Genomic DNA, 20,585 nt, shown 5'->3' with positions numbered 1-20,585 from the left:
GGAATAAAATCGCTCACCAGTACAAAGTTTTGCACGTTCGCTTTAGTGCTGATTCTTTACAGAAACTCTGGACCATTTCGGCAAAATGATTCCATGTAGGTGAGTAAATCTGTACCTCCTACAATTTGAAATTCTTGTGAAGCATATTTACAAGTGCCAGCCTCTTAATTATAGTTTAGTTTTCCTTTATATTTCCACCTATATACTTATTGCCAGGAATGCCAAACCTACCTGTTGTCTGTCCGCTAAACCAGTAACAGGTTACGTTCGTACCATTTACCTTTGGGTAAGGTTCATCAGTTCTAACCTCTCAAGGTAACTGCGACATCGCATTTATACACGCTTGTTGCTTAAACACCACTGCTATGGAAGACTAACAAGAAAATGTTCTAGAGAAAAACGTTTCCACGTGCAGTTTCCCACATCGACCTGTCCGGAGCCAGACATGATTAGCACCTGTGCTGCGTCGCTGGTCTCACCGCCTCTTTGGCTAAGTGCTTCCTAGCAGGTGATGACTGCAAGTCGGGGTTAATTGGAGTATCCTTATAAGAGATGTCAAACATCACATGTGGGAGCCCAAATTCTGTTTTGGTGAGAGGATGCGCTGTCAGGCCTCGTTGCTGGGATCAGGCCGCATCCCAGGCCTGGTTATTCAATTTCACCAACCTTTGGATTGTTTTTTTTATGACCTGTGGAGAATTTCGACAGTCTCTGTGAATCCACTCGCGGTCCAATTGCACATGAGGCATATGCTCTCCGTCTACGCCGTCGCTGCACCCAAGGTAGAATCTGATTCCTCCGATAGCTTTCCTGACATGAAGGCTCCGCAAAACGCCATAGTATGAGAGAACTTTGTGAGCTGGCAGGAGTGGGTGCGCCACCTCTATAGAGGTGGCTTGGTAACCAGCGGGGAAGGCGCCCGCATTGGGAGTGATGTGACGCGTTGCCATCGTGAACAACTGTCCTCATAATTTCTCCGGTTCATTCTTTGTATCGCATCTCATTTGCGATGTCTTCGCCCATATTGTCAATCTGGTCTTGAAATCGGGCACTTTCCCTACTGCATCGAAAAAGGCTAAGCTAATTCCAGTCTTCAAAAAGGAAGATAAACAATTCATTTCTAATTACCGCCCAATCGCTATTTTATCGTTTTTCAGTAAAATTATTGAAAAAGCCATTGTTATCCGAATAAACAATTACTTAACAAAATTTGACATTCTCTCACCTAACCAGTCTGGTTCCAGAATGGGATTTTCCACCGAATTAGCTGTGATCGCTCTCACCGATAAAATTAAATCCTACATCGACGCAGGTAACTTTGCAGGTGCATTATTTATTGACCTTTCCAAAGCTTTTGATTCTCTCAACCATGCTATTTTATTCAATAAGCTTGACGCTGTCGGCATAACTGGGCCTGCACTTTCGCTAATCAGAAGCTATATATTCAATAGAAAACAAGCCGTGTTCATCTCGGGAACATACTCAAAATTCAAGACTACTAACGTTGGAGTTCCGCAAGGTTCCCTTCTTTGCCCTCTTCTATTTTTATTATATATCAATGACCTCCCTCTGTGTCTTTATAATTCCAACTGTTTTCTTTATGCTGACGACACAACAATCTTAACCTCAGATTCACATATAAATAAAGTGGTCGATAAACTTAACATTGATGCACATAATGTATTCGATTGGTGCCGAAATAATTTGCAGTTCATTAATGCATCAAAATCCAGCTTTATAATTTTTAGGTCACCTCAAAAAGTTCTTTTCGAAAACCCGTCTGTTAGCATAAGCTCAAACTCAATCCTTTCAGCTGATCACGTATCCTTTTTAGGCGCAGTACTGGACAAACATCTTAAATTTCACACCCGCGTCTCATCTATTTCCCAAAAATGGCGTATGGTATTACATTATTAATCAATGTTCGCCCGTATTTTCATGTTCCTTTTCTCATTTCCCTTTATTACTCATTCATCCACTCCTATATTCAGTATTGCATTTCATCTTGGGGAGACACGTATCATTCGCATTTATCTTCTCTACAAACTATTCAAAATCAAGCAATTCGAATTATCACTTATAGTCACAACTCTGCTAATGCCCCTCGTCTGCTCCTATCATACAATATTTTATTAATGCCCAAAATAATCGACTACAAACTATGTACCCTTATGTACAAATCTGTTAGAAATCTACTTCCTTTTTCGTTAACTAGCAGTGATCAAAGTCCGAGTCGCAACGACATGCGTTTTGCTAAAAAAATTAACTTTTTACTCCCTAAACCTAACACTAATTATGGAAAGCAAACAGTTCGTTTCACTGCCACTGCAATATGGGGCTCATTACCAGTTAGCATTAAGCAATCACTTAATATCTGTGCCTTTAAATCCGCTCGTAGTCAGTTTTTACAATCCCCCTAATTGTATTTTACTTGGTATATGGTACTAGTTTTGTCATTTATATTATTCAATGAGTTGCCTTTTGTATTGGTCTGTATGATATTAGGTGTGTAATGATTTTTCATTCAAATAAGGGTTTGCATTATTTGTCGTATTTCACTCACTGCTCATTTATGATGCCAACAACTTTAATTTTTTTTGCGTCTGCTGTCTGTAATTCATTTTTACAACTGTTCTTACAGGAGGTCCCGTCCACAGTATCTGACTTTGGGACATCCTTCTGTATTCCAATGTTTTTCTCTAACCTTGTACCATAAACATGTAATAAACGAACCTTGAGTGCGCAACGCTGCGCGAAATCAATACGACGAATGTCGAAAATGTGCTGTGCGTCGCCGCACTACCGGTTCGATTGCAGCGGAACGCACTAAGATGCGTCGTCGTCTGCCTCGGCGTGTAGCTGCGAACGACGGTCATTTCTTTAGATTCTACAACCTCTTCACAAACTATTTTGACGTCAGTGATGCCACTCGTGAAAGGCAGGCTGCCGTCTGTCGCAGATAGAGAGCAGGTGAAACTGACTGCTCCCGCTAAGAAAACAGACCGGACGGAAGCTGTCCTGACTGCTATTAAGGAGGCGCCTCCCGGTGCACGTGCTTGTCGAAGTCGGGACTGATATCTCGACTATTGCAATTCCCGCGAAGAATGCGTCTAGATGCGTCACCTGATGGGGACATAGCGTAAAGTGGTTGCCTATCCCTTGCTGGAACCTATCCAGCGCAGCTAACATGAAACACGACTAGTAGGTAATAAGGCAGTACCAACTGGGCGATGCGTTTCCTGCTTGATTATTAATTACTAGGTACGCGCTTTGCAGAGAAGAGCTGAATTTGCTGGACCTTTGCTTTTTATTGCTGCAAAAAGTACACGTTAGTACAAACGGGCGCGATGTCCCTCGGCACTGTATAAACGAGGAATGCTGCTCTACTACGTAAGCAGAATTTTTTCCTCTCTGAAGTGTAGTGCTGTTCTCAATAAATATGCACGGCGGGTACACGGGAAAATGGCACACGTATAGCTGTCATTTCCTCCCAATGGTGGAAGAAGGACCCTTGTGGAAATTTTTATAGACATTATGAGTGCTGGTGACAATAAATGGTCCACTGGCATTTGGAGCATGGGTGCTTCTTGGTTTCACCCCTTCTCAGTGTATTTTGACCGCTTGTGTGCTTCACGGATAGTTAAACATTTGTAGTTTCATATAAACTCGCTTGCCCCACGTATGCTCTGAATATTCGCCTTCGAACGGTTTTATTTATTTATTTATTTATTTATTTATTTATTTATTTATTTATTTATTTATTTATTTATTTATTTATTTTTAGCATACTGTAAGCCTAGTTAGGCTCTTACAGGAGTGGGCAAAATAATGGGACAATTATACAAACAATAACATATCCAGTATAACATACACGAGATACAAAACATGCGCCTGCAGTAGAAAAGATCATAGCAAGTAGGCTGAGACCATCAACGGTCAAAGGTCAACACGATAGTCAACGGTCAACACGATAGTCAAAAAGGCACAACTAAGAGAAAGAAGAAATGATATTAAACGGAACACTCGCTTTGAGTACCCCAAGACATAGTAGGAGGTTTCTTTTTTTTCCCCTCCTTTTGCTCTTTTTATTGTAAATTCTGTTTTTCAAAAACTACTCTACGTTTTTCAAAAAGATATCAAGAGAGACGTCGTCCATGAATTCGTGAGGCAGATTATTCCATTCTTCAATGGCTAACGGAAAAAATGAGAATTTATATGTGGTACATCGCGTTGGGATGGGTCTGATGCACTTTTCATGGTTTAATCGCTTCGAACGATGATAAGGTGCCTTGATGTACTAATTTTTACCAAGTCTTATGCGATCATTGTAAAGAATAAAAAGAAACTTCATCGAAGCAACGCGTCGCCGACAAGCAAGGGTAGGAATACGCGCTTTAGCTCGCAGGGAAGATACGCTGTCATGACGTGAGTAGCAGGAATAAATAAACAGGAAGGCCTTATTTTGAATTTTTTTTAGTTGATCGCTGAGGTAAGATTGATGGGGGCTCTAAATGATGGAGCCGTAATCAAGGGTGGGGCTTATGAGGGTATTATAGGCTGTTAGCTTTACATGAGGAGGAGCTGCTGACAGTTTTCTACGGAGGAACCCGAGCTGTTTGAATGCTTTTGCACACGTGTTAGATATATGCGTGTTCCAGCTTAGCTTATGGGTAAATGTAACGCCTAAATATTTCACCGTATCCACCCTCATTATGCTAGATCCTGATAAATTGTAAGAATATACAAGAGGCTCTTTTTTACGGGTAAATGAGATGCAAGACGTTTTGTTGATATTAATTTCCATTCCCCATGTTTCGCACCAACTGGCAATGTTATTTACAGAAGAATTTAATTTTAACTGGTCGTCCGGTCTACGTACCGTAGTGTACAGAACGCAGTCGTCAGCGAAAAGCCTTATTGTTATTCCAGGTTCAGCGCAGGCATAGATATCGTTGATATATATTAGGAAAAGGATCGGTCCCAAGACGGATCTCTGTGGGACCCCGGAGAAAACGTTCAGTGGTTCGGATTGTGAATTATTCATTTCAACATATTGCGTGCGACCTGTGAGGTAAGATTTTATCCAGGTTATTACTTTTGAGTTAATGCCAATATTACGGAGCTTGTCGATTAATTTAGAATGTAGAACACGATCAAATGCCTTCCTAAAGTCGACTAGAATGGCATCTGCTTGAAGCTGGGAATCGATCACTTGTACAAAATCATTTCTTATTTCTTATAGCTCAGTGATTGTTGACAGTCCTTTTCTAAAGCCGTGTTGTCTGCTGTGAATTAAGTTATTTTCTTCCAAAAACGTTGTTATGGATTTGTTGATTATATGCTATAATAGGTTGCAGCTGCAGCTAGTTAATGAAATTGGTCTATACATATCTACAGATAGTCTGCTGCCGCTTTTGTGAATTGGAATAACCTTTGCACATAGCCAGTCGGACGGAAGGGCGCCCGTTTCTAGGGGAAATGTGAAAATGTTGTGCGAGAACGGGGCCAGTTGTTCCGCGTATCGCTTCAAAAATGCATTTGATATGTTGTCTGCACCAGGACACTTTTTGACATCAATCTGCAAAAGCAAGTTCACTATACCTGTCTCGGTAATCACAATATCCGGCATCAGTGATTGTGGCTCACTTATGGTAGCGCTTGTAGCAAACTCACGAGTAAATACAGACTGGAAATGTTGATTGCAATAAGCTTCTATAATATGAGGGTCTGTAACTACTCTACCGTCTATTTCCATTTGTGATACACGGGGCTCAGGGCTCAATAAATACCGCCAGAACTTTCCTGGATCTCGAGTAATAAAATTAGATAAAGTTGTTGAGAAGAACAGTTCCCGCGCGTTCTTAATTTCCAGTTTTAGTTTGCTCGCAAGTTCACTTATCTGAAAACTATTTCCTTTTCTTCTGCGCATACGCTGTAGTCTTCGGTTCAGATGAATGATGTTACGTGTAGTCCACGGGGTTTTCCTTTTTGTTCGTTTTATCCTTGTAGGTACAAATTTTGCCTCACACTGTGTTATCGCTGCTTTTACTTGTAGCCATAGGTTATTTACACAGCGGGAATCTGCGCAAGAAAAACTGTCGAGGATTGATTCTAGATAACCTATATTGCCTACATCATCTGCCCTGCTGTAGTATTTAATAGTGACGAAAGAGTTACTGTGATTACGATCAGCGTGGTGGCGCAGGTGAGTAAAAGTGAGAAAGAGCAATTTATGGAACGAAATCTTGTTTTCCACACTAATTTCAGGACAGAGAAAACTAGACCCAAAGGCTAGATCTAGTACGGAAATTGTGGTTCCTTGGACACGCGTTGGCTCATTTACCACTTGAGATAGCGAAAAACAACATTATATCCAAAAGCTTTCCGCAGTTATATATTTCGTTTTTTTCCGATTGCTAAGTTCGTCCAGTCGATACCTGGCAAATTGAAATCGCCCGTGACGATGAATTTTGCGCAAGCGTTGAATTTGCTATGAAGGAAGTCGTGCATTTGAAGAAGGTAATCAATTGGTGGGCATTCGGTCATCTGTGTATACCACCCACTAGTACCAAGGTGTCTTTAATGTTGACAGTGCACCAGACACTTTCATGTTTTGGTATGCCACATTCTTTGTGGAAAACGAGGTTCTCTTTTATTGCAATGGCTACGCCGTCTCCTCGCCCATCGCGGTCTGAGCGGATCAAGGCGTAGGAGCTGGGAACTATTTCTGAGTCGTGTATATCGGAATGTAGCCAGGTTTCTGTTATTAAAGCTACATCCGGCGAGTACACCTGAAGCAGTTCTTCAAATTTATCGGTTTTGTTAACGATACTTCTGGCATTAAAACATAGTAGTGTAAATGGTGCTGAAGCCTGTGGTCAGTCGCTGCTACCTGCGGCACTTTTGGCTGGTGCACACTCGGCATGCTTTAGCAGCACTCGCTTGTTTCCGCTTTTGTCCCACATGTACAGGTCATCGTTTACCTTTAGTTTATTCAATCTCAGAGCCACCTTATCACCGTTGTCTCGATTTATCTTGGATGATTGCCATAGCCTCTTGCGTACTTCACGAACCGGTACGGAATAGTCCTCGGTGATTGACCAGTCGCTACCTTTCAGTTTGAGGCAGTTTTGAAGGATTTTTAGTTTTTCGGAGACGTCGTGTAATCTGTGTATGACAGGCCATGCCCGATCTGCGTTACTTTTTCCTAGCCGGTGGATACGTTCGATAGATCTAACATCAATGCCTAGAGTGCCTTTGAATATGTCATTCTTGACTCGTTTTCCAAGTTCCTCAGTATTTTCCCCTTCGTGTACTTCTATGCCAAAAATGATTATATCGTTCTTGTGACTTCTGTTTTCAAAATAATGAAGTTTGCTGTTCATTTGTTCTGTTTGCCCATTACACTCAAGGCTTCCTCGCATTTTTGTACCTTTTCATTGTACAGCTGAAGGGAGGCAAGACTAGTTTCTATTTCGGAAAGCCGGCTTTGCACACTTTGAAGACCTGTTTCTAAGAGATTCTGGGAAGCCTTTATGGATGTGACAGTAAGAAGAATTTGTTCTATTTTATCGGCATTTGGACCAGGGTTTTCCTCAACCTCACCACTGAGTTTTAACAGGAAACAAATAACGCGCAACGATTCTGTCACGCATTGACTAACAAGGCCAGGGCTCGGCAGCACCACCAGAAAAACAATTGCTTCTGAGAGAATCATGAGAAGGTCGTTTTTCACCAACCTGTAGGAAGCAAAGGACGAAGTTTAGCATTGTGCTCCGGGTGATGCTGCCAAGCCCACTGGAAGGCGCCGAGGGTCGGACCGGGATTTTATAGGGCTCAGATGATGTCACTGTGGTCGCTGTAGTGCCGAACGGACGCTCCACTGTGCACGTCACAGCGCAGTTCTCCACGTACAGTAGTCTTGTCAGATGCAGCGCGTCTGTCGAAAAATCAGTCAGGTGCTGCAGCGGTATTGCTGATGTCACCCTGCAGGCATAACCGTCGATGGGTGAAGGATTGCCGCCGGTGTTTCCGAGCATTCCCAGCAAAACCTGTACGAAGCAAAGCCAGAAATTTAGCATCGTGCTCCGGGCGATGCTGCCAAGCCCACTGGAAGGCGCCGAGGGACGGACCGGGATTTTATAAGGCTCAGATGATGTCGCTGGGGTCGCTGTAGTGCCGAACGGACGCTCCAATGTGCACGTCACAGCGCAGTTCTCCACGTGCGGTAGTCTTGTAAGATGCAGCGCGTCTGTCGAGCAATCAGGCAGGTGCTGCAGCGGTATTGCTGATGTCACCCTGCAGGCATAACCGTCGATGGGTGAAGGATTGCCGCCGGTGTTTCCGAGCAGTCGCAGCAAAACCTGTACGAAGCAAAGCGCGAAGTTTAGCATCGTTCTCCGGGTGATGCTGCCAAGCCCTGAATATTTTGTTTGCCTGGAGTATTTTGATGATGTGACAGAGAAATTCAAACCTATGTGGGAAGGTTTCCGACTTCTTGCTGGGGTTCAGACAGATTCTGCGCAACTTTTTCTTCCTTCGAAACACTGCTTAAAGATTAAAGGTTGGCCAAGTAGTGACCGCGTCACTTCGGAGCAGCACTGAATATGAAAAGCGGCTATACTTTTCTGGAGGGGGTATTCGTCTCCTGTATTTATTTTCTGTGCAAAGCAGAATGAAATCTTTGTTCTGAAGACGTGGTTTACCTCTATTTACAAGATATAAGCCTAAGAAAAAGTTTAAAATAAATACAAGCACGTTTTATAGCAGTAGCTTGCGGCATAGCCCTGCCGCAGCGACGCTGATCCTTACTTCTTTAATAGCTGCAGCACACCTAGCAGCAGCTACTGTCCCTATATCAAACTCCCTCAGAAGCTTCATGGCCAGTAAGAAAGTTCTTGAACTATTCTGGTAGAATACTTCAAATTATACTTCTATGTCGTCGCTGCATCCTATGAAGATTTATACACATTTGTCGCAAAGTGTCTCGACATGGAAGCAGAGCGCAGAGCACATCTGTAACTTGAAACTCTCTCACCTCCATGCCCAGCGTCCTTATAGGCAGCAGCTAAGGCCAGAAAAATGCAGCTAATGCAGAATCGGTAACAAGTAAATATAAATTGTTATAGTGTTGCAAGAAAATACCTTGATATCAAACGGTAGTTGATGCATGGATACGCAAGGTGGTGAGCAAAAACCAATGGTTTATTTCACAACATATGCTTGTGCATGCGTCCGATCCGAAGATGCTCCACACCATTTAGCCGGTCATTCGACTCCAAGAATGGACATTCCTTCTAACCTGAATGATTTTGAGGGAGAAATATAGGAGAATAAACGTCCAGAGTACCTCGGATGTATTGTTCAAAATATCGGTTAGAAAAAAAAAACATGTAAACTTACAGACGATATTTGAAAAAAATATCGAGGGCGCTTAAGCTTCACATTTAGGACTAGAACGCGATAGGTGTATCGGACCGCCGGCGCTCATCGGCAGCCTGTATCTGCAGCGGCGCGGAGGGGTGTTCCTCTTTCTCTGGAGAAGAATACGACGAAATAGGGTACTGTTTAGTACCTAGAGTTGCGCTTTTGTTTTCGCGGCGCAGCTCGAGCGTCTATTGGCTAAACGTGATCACATGGTTGAGAAGCATTCATGCATTACGGAGAGGCCAACTCGTTTGCATCTTTTAACACTAGACCTTTGCTGACAGTGCATTCTCACACCCAATGTTCTCGTGCTTTGCGGCATTTTATTTTCCCCGAATGCGCATGTTCTCTCAAAACAACCTTTTCTTGTGAAAAACACGCAGTTTAATCACAAACGTTCGCAATTTTTTAAAAAGAGGACGTTTGTGATTTGTGGCGTTCACAAGAGATGGCGCCACCCATCCACAACAAGACCATTTTTTTCGTAACTCATTGAGATAGGCTATGTGCATGCAACGCATTACTAGGAAGATATGTCATTCAATGCAAAAGTAATCTGCTTAGAATAAAGCATGTTCGGCAGCCAGAATCAAGCAGATAGAGCCTGCACTCGCTCTAACCACCGCACCAGTCCGCTTCCTGCGTGCAAGAGTTGCTTTTGATGCTTGGCGGAGCAATATGGCGGACCGACGCGCAACTATACATACTATAAAGTAACCTAAGGTAGCGCGAACTGCTACTCTCTTCGCTGTTTTCTCCTCGCCCCTCCCTCTCGGCCGCAATTACTGAGCGAAGCGCGCGGCGTTATTCGTCACGTGTGAAGCTTCGTCCAATGGGAGAGCAGAAAACGACGAAGAAGTCGGGAGAGGGGTAGAGGGCGGGAGGAAATTCTCCTTTCCTATTTGAACAATGGTGAACCTACAGTGGCCTTAGGACGAACGGGATCGGAGCGCCCCTCGCCGGACTCCGCGACGGATGGAAACTTTCCGCCAAACAGGCAAAGCCTAATGTCAAAGTAGTACCGCGACACCACGTGGCGCACACTCGGTGGCCCCGTGGCCGATGTGTACCTCTCTCTTTCACCGATTAGTAATGCCCGTATCAAACCTTGCAAATCGATACATCACACATACACACATATGAAACCATTTAAGTACAATAAGCATCTCAAAAACAGAATTCATCTGGTTAAATCACCTAATCACGAATTAGCATTGTCATAATTACCTATGAATACATCAGTACATGTCCTTAAGACAGCACACCAAAGCAAAGACGACAACGCATTCACCATGTGCACCTCTATTTCGCTCAAAGCGAAGAGCGTTTGTGGTTAAAAGGTAGCGTGCCTGTGTCGCGATCCAAGGGCAGTGTTCAATATCCACCTAATTCACCTAATTTACTTTAGACCGCAATTACTTCATTTTGAATATATACGTAGACGTCCTTAAGACATTTGCGAACAATCCGAGCGGGCTAGCACCAGTTTATAGAGAGTCACAGCATAGCGCGATCCGCGATCTGCTACCGTAATCAGTTTCCGCGAGGCACCACTGCGCGTGCGCAGAATGCCCTTAGGGCGCCAGATGGCGGCACGTGCCTGTCAGCAGGTCAGCAGCAGTAAGCTGCGTGCGTGAGCGCCGCTTCGTGACCAATCAGCTCGCACGCAGTGGTGTACCGCGTAAGCGGATCATGGTAGCAGATATCGGATCGCGCTATGCTGTATTACTCATGCCTTTCACCGTGCCGTTTCCGCACGTTGACGGAGCAGCATATAGATACGGGAACCAAAAGTGCCATCGCACTGGGGTGTTCGAATTACACGCACTAGGTTATGTTGTTTTCACGTGACGACTCTCTGGATTAGGCCTATTTCGGCTACGTCACTGGCAATGCCGAAACTGTTTTTCTTATGACAGGGGCCTTCAAAACTGGCGCGCTAGAACCACTTATATTGGCTTATGAATGAATATTTTCGCACAGGTCGGCATCCGTGGCGCACTCTTGTCCTAAACGTATGCATTTTCGTGTTATCTTTTGAAATGGGGAAAAAGTGGCAGTGAAACATGCATTTTCATGGCTCCGTATTCTGCATAGCGTTCTAACGTGCACGCTGTCAAAAATTTACAATTTAAAGACTATTTAGGCTTATTCCTGGAGTGATATTTTACGGCCAATCGGAAGCATTTAAGTTAGTGACGTCATGCCATACGTGATTCACCTGGGAATCAATTACAGTATCAGAGAAACAGCAGATTCATTTCTTCGCAGGTACGCCTTTTGCAGTTCTAAACGAGCTGAAATGACCTGAATGAGCCGCGGGCAGAAAATACACCGATAGGTACCGTCTGTGCCTAAAGTAACCAGGCTGCCCGGTTTGCTCCTCAGTTGTTTAGCGAAACTCTTCCCGCACCCATGAAGATACAAATAACTGTGAGGTATGGAGAACCCTTTTCATCACCCTCCAATACCTTTTGTCTTTTAGGGAAGCAGTAGGGGCTGACTATATGAGGGAGACGCAAACCATGCAGCCTGGTTGCTTTTCGAAAAGACTACGCTGGTGAGAGAGGGAACATTAGCGTGATAAAGTCAGCATAATATACAAAACACATCACACCAACTGAAAATGGCTGAAAGGAAAATTCATGAACATTATAGTCAGCTTAAGTTCACTGCTGGACAATGGCCTGCCAGATATGTCTTGATTAGGTACACTGCGGCCACATTATTGGCGCAACCCATCCAATCTAAAACGCCCACCTTATTTGTTAGCCACCCATTGTGGCTGTCGCCTTCTCCTGGAATACACTGCCTTGTCCTTAACGACCATCGGATGTCTTTTCTTTGCCTTATATGACCTGACCACGCACAATGCTTCTTAAGTTCGGCCAGTATGTAACTAGACGACCTTTGTGCCCTGATGCCAACTGTTCTCTTCCTGCCGTTTAATGTTAAATTTATCACTTTTCTTTCCGTACCTCGCTTTGTTGCCCTCAATTTAAGTGCAACCCTTTTCTTCAGCCTCGAGGATTTCGCCCTGCAGTCCAGTACGGTTAAGTTAAAGCTGTTATATACTATGCTCTTTAGAAATATTGGCAAAATAATATTCATTACTTTATACTGCCTGCCAAGTAAACTTTACCTCATTCTCATTCTCCTAGTTACCTCACTATCGTCGGTGGGGATGTGGTCGGCGCAGAACTACCCACCTTTCAGCGTGCAAAAAATGGCGAAAGAAAGGTGCGAAAACGATTAAAATGAGATTTTGTCAACAGATAACTCAGCTTCTTACAAATTCATTGAACAAATAAAATTTTTGCTGGAGGATATTGGTGAAGCGACGTCCTTTGACATCTCAAGCATACCACAAATTTGTGGGAAGCCCCTTTCAGAGCCCCTTTTAATTTTTAGTCAAGGCCGCCCTTCAATGATCGCATTTTAAGGGGGATGCCGATAACGCCCTTTTATTCTTGCTTGCTGCTGCCGCTGGTTCGGGTTGCGTCCCTGTCTCTCCGGGTTCTCCGTTCGTGAAGCTGGGTGGGTGGCGGCGCGATCGCTAAGGCTGCTGCGTTCGCGGTTTGACTTTCGCAAAGAACGCTCTCAAGAGCCTACTTAAAACAGATGTGGTCGTAAAAGTGATTACAACAGTTGTAATCATATGGCATTGAAGAACACAGAAAAAAATCACGTGAGATAACATGGTGCCTGAGATTTATAAAGCTTGAGGACCCATGAGGCACAGCCACTGCTTACAGTTCTATTTTCTCTGTTTCAGACACTATATAGAAAGTATGAGTGAAAAAAAAAAGATGACAAGCTGTGAACTTACAAGTGATGCCTGCTACCACACTTGATAAAAAACGATCCAGAAAGGTCAAGATGTCTATGCCAACGTTGACCTTTTGAAACAGTTGTGCAAGACTGCAAATTTGTCCCAAGGCGATAGTGACCAGGTCTTGCTTCGAAAGCGCAAGCAAAAAGCACTGCAAGAGTTGTTACTTGTCAACAGTGTTATTTTAGCACTTCTTTTTTTCCCAACAGTTTCTTATCTGGACATCACGACGTGGCGCTTTCTTAGCGTTTTCCGCATAGCTAATATTGTTCTGACGATGCAATTGGGTATTTATATTTAAGATGATCCAGGAAAAAGTATAAGGACAGAAGCTTTCACTGATTGGCACATTCGGGGCTAGCCAACGTCACGAGCGTATTTATTGAACAGTCATGCGAAATGAGCCCCCGGAATTACATCCCGCCCAGGCTAAACAAAATGCTTTTTCTGGCAATCATTCCCATTTGTACCGAAAATTCATAAACTGTATCCATAGCGAGATATATACTCAGATTTAACGGAGTGCAGTAAATATTGTTTTCAAAGATTTTTGCTAGGCGTTCAAAACTATTCTGCCGGTTGGGTGTTACGCGCTGTAGAACGTTTAATGTGTGACAGATTACATTTTATTCCTGGTTTTACGACCCGCGAGCAACTAAGGGGGTAAAATATCACTGCGCTCACAGTACATCATCTGTCATCAAGCCCGTCCAGGGGCGCTTTAAAATGGGGCAGAAGTTGCTAGATCACTCACCTTCAGTGTGTCAAACAGTTTCTCGAAAACTGTGTCCTGCAGAGTAAGGGTTGAAAACAAAAGAAAGCATGATTACTTTTGACTGGATTCAACAGTGCAAAGAAATCGAGGAAAATAATGTGCAGGGTTTTTTTCTTGATCAACATAAAGCACAGGCAAAACATAATTCCATTATTAGGAAAGTAACAGTGAAAATTTTACCTGGGCAACGGTACCAGCTGGACAGAGGTCAGCGAAGTTGGCAACGCACTGGAAGGAAGCAATGATTGGACGAATTGTATAGCTTCTCAAAAATTTATGGGTAAGCTTGCTGCAAAAGTGCAGCAAGCTTATTTGTTTTCGCATTGGTCCTAGCGCGTTGGCTCTACAATACGTGAACATGTCGCCAGTTGCCGCATAGCAATCGTCAAAGTTATTGCAGGAATTGTAAAATTCGTTTATAACCAGTACAATTTAGAACAGAGCACACTGCGATCCAGTCTTAGGAAGCCTCGGGTCCCTTCTTGTGGCCGCAAGGTACATTTAAGTTAACGCCCAAGAATGCCTAAACACGTGCAGATGCACAACCCTGCCCTCGTCGTACCTGAATTCTAGTGCACGTCGGTGAAGAAGCTGAAGACTTTGGGCGGATTCCTCCCATACGCGTCGTCAAGGTTATTTCGCTGCGACGTTGCGTTGCGCAAAAACTGTTTACTTATGCATTATGCATGAACGAGAATATGGCGCCTAAGCTTAATATGTGCAGTCAGATTATGTCAGCGGCAGGACAAGTGCATTTCTCTAATGTGTTTGAAAGTACGATTACGCTTGCTTTGATGTCGGTAGCGTTAATAGAATTTCGCACAGTGGAAGCCAATATAGAATTTTGCTGTTATTTCGTGCCGCAAGTGTTACCAAGGATCTGCTGCCACGGATGGTGATGTCCAGTAAGCAGTTTACAGATATCCCCGGAGTCGCTTCGAAGACATTTAATTTAATGATTTGATGCAGTGCGACATGAAAAGTAGGCCCTACAGGCAGAAGGCTAGGGCAGTTGAATGTCGCTTTTATGAGTTTTCCTGTCATCTACGTGGCTTGGCTGAACATGGCCTGCTCCATATGCACCAGCCTAAATATGTTCAGCGCAAGACGACGAACTCTACCGCTGACTTGCAGTTAATCGCATTCTTGAACAAACTCCTATAACGTATCGACCCACCTGATTTCTGGAGTTTCTTGCCAATTTTTCCGTCTCAGAATACGCTTCTTTAGCGTCAAGAGCCATCGATGTTAATGATTTCGCATTCCATGCATTGCCCATGGCCAATATTCCTGATTTTAGCCAGAATATCGCGCACTAGCATCTCTTCTCTTATGTCCTCTGCTGTATCCCCATCTCTGAGAGCTATATTAATTACTCTCCTGCACAATGCCAGATAATAATGAGTAATGGCTATCGGTTTGGTCAGTTTTTCCGAAGTGTTCTTTTCTCCTACCTTGCCAAGCAGTCCGATGTCGGCAGTGGTAAGGCGAATAGGATCCTTACACGTTTGGCTGGTGGCAACCCAGTGGCCACTCGCTGGCACATTCGTAACGACATTTCCTGGATTTAAATGTAGTGAATTAGTTAAACGGCATAATGAAACCGCATAAACTCATCGAAATTGCAAAAAAATGCTTGAAAGTGATGTTGACATTTTTAGAGAGACGTTTTATCCAGTTTGCTGCTAATAAGAACCGCATTCATTTAACTAAATATGACCGCATCATTTGCTCTGAAGGCATTTTTATGCTCATCGAGCAATGAATTTTTACACAACTTTTTTTTGGCCAACCTAAGACCTAAAACTGCTTCACAAATGGTACAGGATCTAGTGCGACTGGCAGATACATGCTTGGCATGGATTGACAAAAAGATATCGACCATCAAATACGCTGCTCGGTTCTGTTAAATAGGGCGCAACTTAGTGCCGGGGCTCCACCGTGGTTGAAGGTGAAAACAACTGATACCCTCGCCACCTAAAAATTCAGGTTGTTCTTTTGTGATTACCCAGGTTTGAAGTACGAGATCTGCCAGAAAGACATATTATCTTTGAATATATAATGAGCGTTGCGTACAGAAAAGTTACTGACCAGAGGATTTGCACTTCTTTTTAAGCGAAAATTGACTTAAAAATAGAAAGAAAAGGAGAAAAGTGTAACCATGTTCTGCGGTATGAAAGTGCGGGAGGTATAAACAATGCATAAACTTCTTGCTTATCGTGCGGTATTCTCTTGAGCGCAGTTTTGAGCATGACGACCTGTTGAGTGGAAGTTTTGAACTAAAATACAACTTTTGTCCGTAAAGTTTCGAGACTGAGTCCATTAAAAAAAAAATGCATTTTACATTGATGTCATTTGTGCAGCACCGCTTTGAAACAGTCTCCCTTGCAATCTATACGCAGCTTCCAACGCTTCTTGAAGTCTTTGAAACAGTTGGAAAACGTTTCTTTTGGCAGGGCTGTGAGCTCCTTTGTCGTGGCGTCTTCAATGGCCTCCACGCTCCGCATCGAGCAACCTCTTAGAGCTCTCTTCAGGCGAGGAAACGGAAAGAAATCGCATGGGGAGAGGTCAGGCGAGTATGGCGGATGTGGAAGTACAGTAAAGCTGTGCTTGGCTAGAAATTTTGTCACGCTGAAAGTAGTGTGCGGCCTTGCGTTATCATGAAGAAGGCTCCATTGTCCAGATGCCCATAAGTCAGGGTGACGGCGTTGCAGTGCATCGCGAATTTGTTGGAGAACGTGGATATAAAACTCACGATTCACCGTCTGCCGTTGTGGGACGAACTCGTGGTGTATGACACCTTTGGCATCGAAAAAAACTACCAGCAGCGTCTTTGTTTTGGTCTTCGGTCACCGCTCCTTCCTCGACGCCGGAGAGCTTGTTAACCGCCATTCGGCGCTCTGCCACTTTGTTTGAGGATCGTATTGAAAACACCATGCTTCGTCTTCAGGAATGATGCTGTCGACGAATGCAGCATTCTTCACTGCCTCGGAGAGCATATCAGCGCTCACTGATGTCTGCGTGTCCTTCTGGTCCTCTGTGAGGGAGTGCGGCACAAGTCTGGCATTCAGCTTTCGTTTCCCCAAGTTCTCACGCAAAATTTGGTGGCATGTTGTCTTACTAAATTCGAGAGCATCTGATAGCATGCGGACTGTATTGTTGCGGTGTTGCTGTACAATTTTCCTGATCCTAGCCGCGTTGTTTTCATTCCGTGAGGTTGAAGGACGCCCTTTCCTAGTGTTGTCTTCCATAGACGTTCTCCCCGAAATGAACCTCTTGTGCACTCCAAAACTCGCGTCCACGATAATGTCTCGTTGCCGTAAGCGTCACGAAGGAGCTCATACGCCTGTGTGGCTGTCTTGCCAAGCTTCACATATAACTTTATTTTTACACGCTGTTCGAGGTGGACGTCCATCTAGCTCATATGCCTGTGTGGCTGTCTTGCCAAGCTTCACATATAATTTTATTTTTACACGCTGTTCGAGGTGGACGTCCATCTCTTCACATTCACTTACAGTACAATGCTCACACGACAGGTGAAAACGTATTTTTGTACATGTAGTGCCATCTAGCGGTTGCCACAGCAATTAACATAAATAACTCTGGTTAGTCCGAAAAAATGGCGCTACACATACACACCAACCTTTGTTTTGGAAAATCATTTCTAGAGAATAAAATAAATCAGTCTCTAAACTTTGCGGACAAAGGTTGTAGTTCGTCACGTTTCCAAAACACGCTCTGCAAAGCGCTGCTTCCGACTTCACAGGCTGAAAAAAGATAAAGCTGGCTGCTGCCACCTCCCCTAGCGAGGCTTGAACTGCTTCCTTTAAAAAGCATTCATACACTGAAGAAATTGGGTTCATTTAGAATTCATACTAGGTACTGTGCGCTCTGACGTTATAAATTCGGTGATGTTTGCAAGTCCGAAGGAAAACAGGTTGGGAGGTTCCGTCGCTGAGATAACCTGAGTTGGACCTGAGCCCTTTCCTGATTTCACGAAATGAAAAACATGAATATTCACAATAGGGCGCTTGTACTTTCTCTGTACTTCCTCGCTTGCTTTGATGAGAATCTCACCATAATTGTTGTAAAAATATTTCATTGTTTTCTTGAATTGTTTTGCTTTGATATGCATATTTTAGGTATCTAAATTAGTCGATGAAAATTGCGTAAAATATCAGCTTCTTACCGTTCGCTCTCTTTGTTTTATGTCTAAGATTTTTCTATCTATTGTATACATGCATGAAAGCATTATCTCTTTGCGTCAAGCTGTAAGAGAAACTTCCCGTTTCTCAAAATGAGTTTTTTAAGGGGCCCCTCCACATTCTTGTCGATTTCTCGCATTTTTTTAGCCTTACGTTTATGTTGAAGGTATGCAATTTGAACTTGAATTAAATAATGGTTTGGTTTATGTGTTTAACGTCCCAAAGTGACTAAGGCTATGAGGGACGCCGTAGTGAAGGGCTCCGGAAATTTCGACCACCTGGGGTTCTTTAACGTACACTGACATCGCACCGTACACGGGCTGCTAGGATTTCGCCTCTATCGGACTGTGACCGTGGCGGCCGGGATGGAATCCGCGCCTTTCGGTACAGCAGCCGAGCGCCGTAACCACTCAGCCACCGCGGCGGCTTTGAATTAAATAATCTCCCGTAAGTTGCTTGTCCACGTCACGAACGCGCTGAGCGAGGAGTCTTGCGGTATCAAAAATTGCATTTAATTTCGCTTCAAACGTTTCCTATCTGTGCTTACATGCGAGAACCTAATATTCGATGCATACTGATTACAAGTATAGAATATAAGTGCACTAAAGAGGCTGTCATTGGGCCACGATCTTTAGAATGAATAAAATGACATTCAGTATTCATTACAGTGTAGTTTGAACTAAAAACCATGTCAGTTAGTTCAAATTATTTGGGTGCTGGTTCACTTGGAGGTGTCGTATGAAGATTACTAGGTGCTGGTTGTCCTCACTGCACCTGCCATTGTGCCCAATGACGCATGCCGCAATGCCGCAATGGCGATACTGCAGAGATACCCTCTGAGGGGCGAGGTACACTACTGCTTGTAATCTTTGCGAGAATCAGTCACTTTAGAACATTTTTGAGCGTCCGGTTACAATGAAGCAGCTGCAAATAATGAGCAGAATCTTAAACCGGAAACAACATACAGAGTTTGAGGAACAATAATAACACGCTGCATCAAATCGCGACATTCACAGCCGTTTATTTCTTGATTTCACGCCGTATTATCAAAAGAAAGCGAGATAAAATTAACCACGACCGTGAGCGGTCCCCCGCTTCAGCTGCACGTAGTATTTAAGCTAGAGGAGACATGATTTTAAATGATTCACCAATGAATAGCTTGCGGGAATTTTACTATGTGCGATTTATATATTTCCGTGTCTCTAACGCTTTGTTTTCTTTTCTGAAAATGAGCTACCAGCACGCACACTAAGACGCTATTCTGGCGGTTCCGGCCAATATACTCAAGAGAGTGCGTCACAATCAGCAATTTGCAACTCAGATATATGATGCGGATTCAACTTTCGCGTTGCTTGTTTTTACGTTCAGCCCTTCGACCCATCACATCGAGAACCTTCCAAAAGCGTGCTGTAGGAGTGACATGAGAGGACAAATGAAATTATGTAGACTTCAGAAATTAAAGGCACATAATAGGAGCGCTTTGCGATAAATGTAAGCAAAATCTAAGTTGAAGTTCTAGGTCCCTATCGCATGAATTTGGAACCTTGTCTTTGCGGCCGGTTTCTAGTATAGACATTTTCGTGCATTACACGCAGTGGTAGTAATATTGTATTATAAAACAAGCAGCGGTAGTAATATTGTATTATAAAATAAATTAGCGATATATGCTACAGAGGGCAAAATTAAAAGACCCCGTCCAAGTATTGAACCCTGTCTCACTGCATGCTGTCGCCATTTGACAACGCACTTGTGACGTCGGGAGCAGCACATGACGCCAGAACAACTAAGCTTTTATACGTGCCTTTCATTTTCAGTGTCTGTGCAAATGGCTGATGACGACCAAATACCCGTTAACATTTTCGGCGCAAAGAAATTTAAGGTAAAGACGTGGGCACATTCGAAGAATGGACCTCAGAAAAAGAAAAAAAAAGCGAAGAAGGCTGTAGTTGCTCCAGGCGAACGGCACCAGATCGTGCACTCGTTAGAAAAGACGCTTTTCTGGATGGTCTAATTCAACGAAATCAGCACATAAAAAAATTATCTATGCATTTATGCGGCACGAATTTTTTGAACAGAAAGTCAAAAACCAAAACAATTCAGAGAGAGAATAAACACTATGACACTTACCAATACCGAGGCTGTTGAGGAGAATTTGGCCGAGTCCTGAGAGTGCCCAAAGAATGCCTTCTGTTGATCCGTACTTAAGGATACCTTGCAATGTGCACTGGAGCAAAATGACATCAAATCAGGGTACAAAATGTTTACTTTGATTCTGCAAAGGTTGTACTTTCCAGCCATAGTTTTACCCTCATGCTTTTTTTTGGCAACTTAGAAGACTAAGAATTAA

General features: G+C 43.5%; 1 protein-coding gene across 4 annotated transcripts in view; it reads right to left on the bottom strand.

The window, feature by feature from the left end:
• Window positions 1-20,585, bottom strand: part of LOC144132429 (uncharacterized) — a 79,570-nt gene that overhangs the window by 18,234 nt on the left and 40,751 nt on the right. For 2 of the 4 annotated variants that reach the window (XM_077664834.1, XM_077664833.1), the window contains exons 5-8: window positions 20,366-20,462; window positions 15,488-15,594; window positions 14,214-14,261; window positions 14,013-14,048 (exon numbers count right to left, since the gene is read on the bottom strand). In XM_077664834.1, coding sequence (XP_077520960.1) covers window positions 14,013-14,048; window positions 14,214-14,261; window positions 15,488-15,594; window positions 20,366-20,462 — 288 coding nt within the window. Of the gene's footprint in view, window positions 1-9,170; window positions 9,302-13,255; window positions 13,410-14,012; window positions 14,049-14,213; window positions 14,262-15,487; window positions 15,595-20,365; window positions 20,463-20,585 lie in introns of those variants that run through there. The other 2 variants (XM_077664835.1, XM_077664836.1) reach the window with 2 other exon arrangements.

This window comes from Amblyomma americanum, chromosome 5 (assembly GCF_052857255.1).
Source record: "Amblyomma americanum isolate KBUSLIRL-KWMA chromosome 5, ASM5285725v1, whole genome shotgun sequence".
Taxonomy (NCBI): Eukaryota; Metazoa; Arthropoda; class Arachnida; order Ixodida; family Ixodidae; genus Amblyomma; species Amblyomma americanum.
Note: the sequence above shows the minus strand (reverse complement) of the source record. Positions and strands in the feature narration are given on the sequence as shown.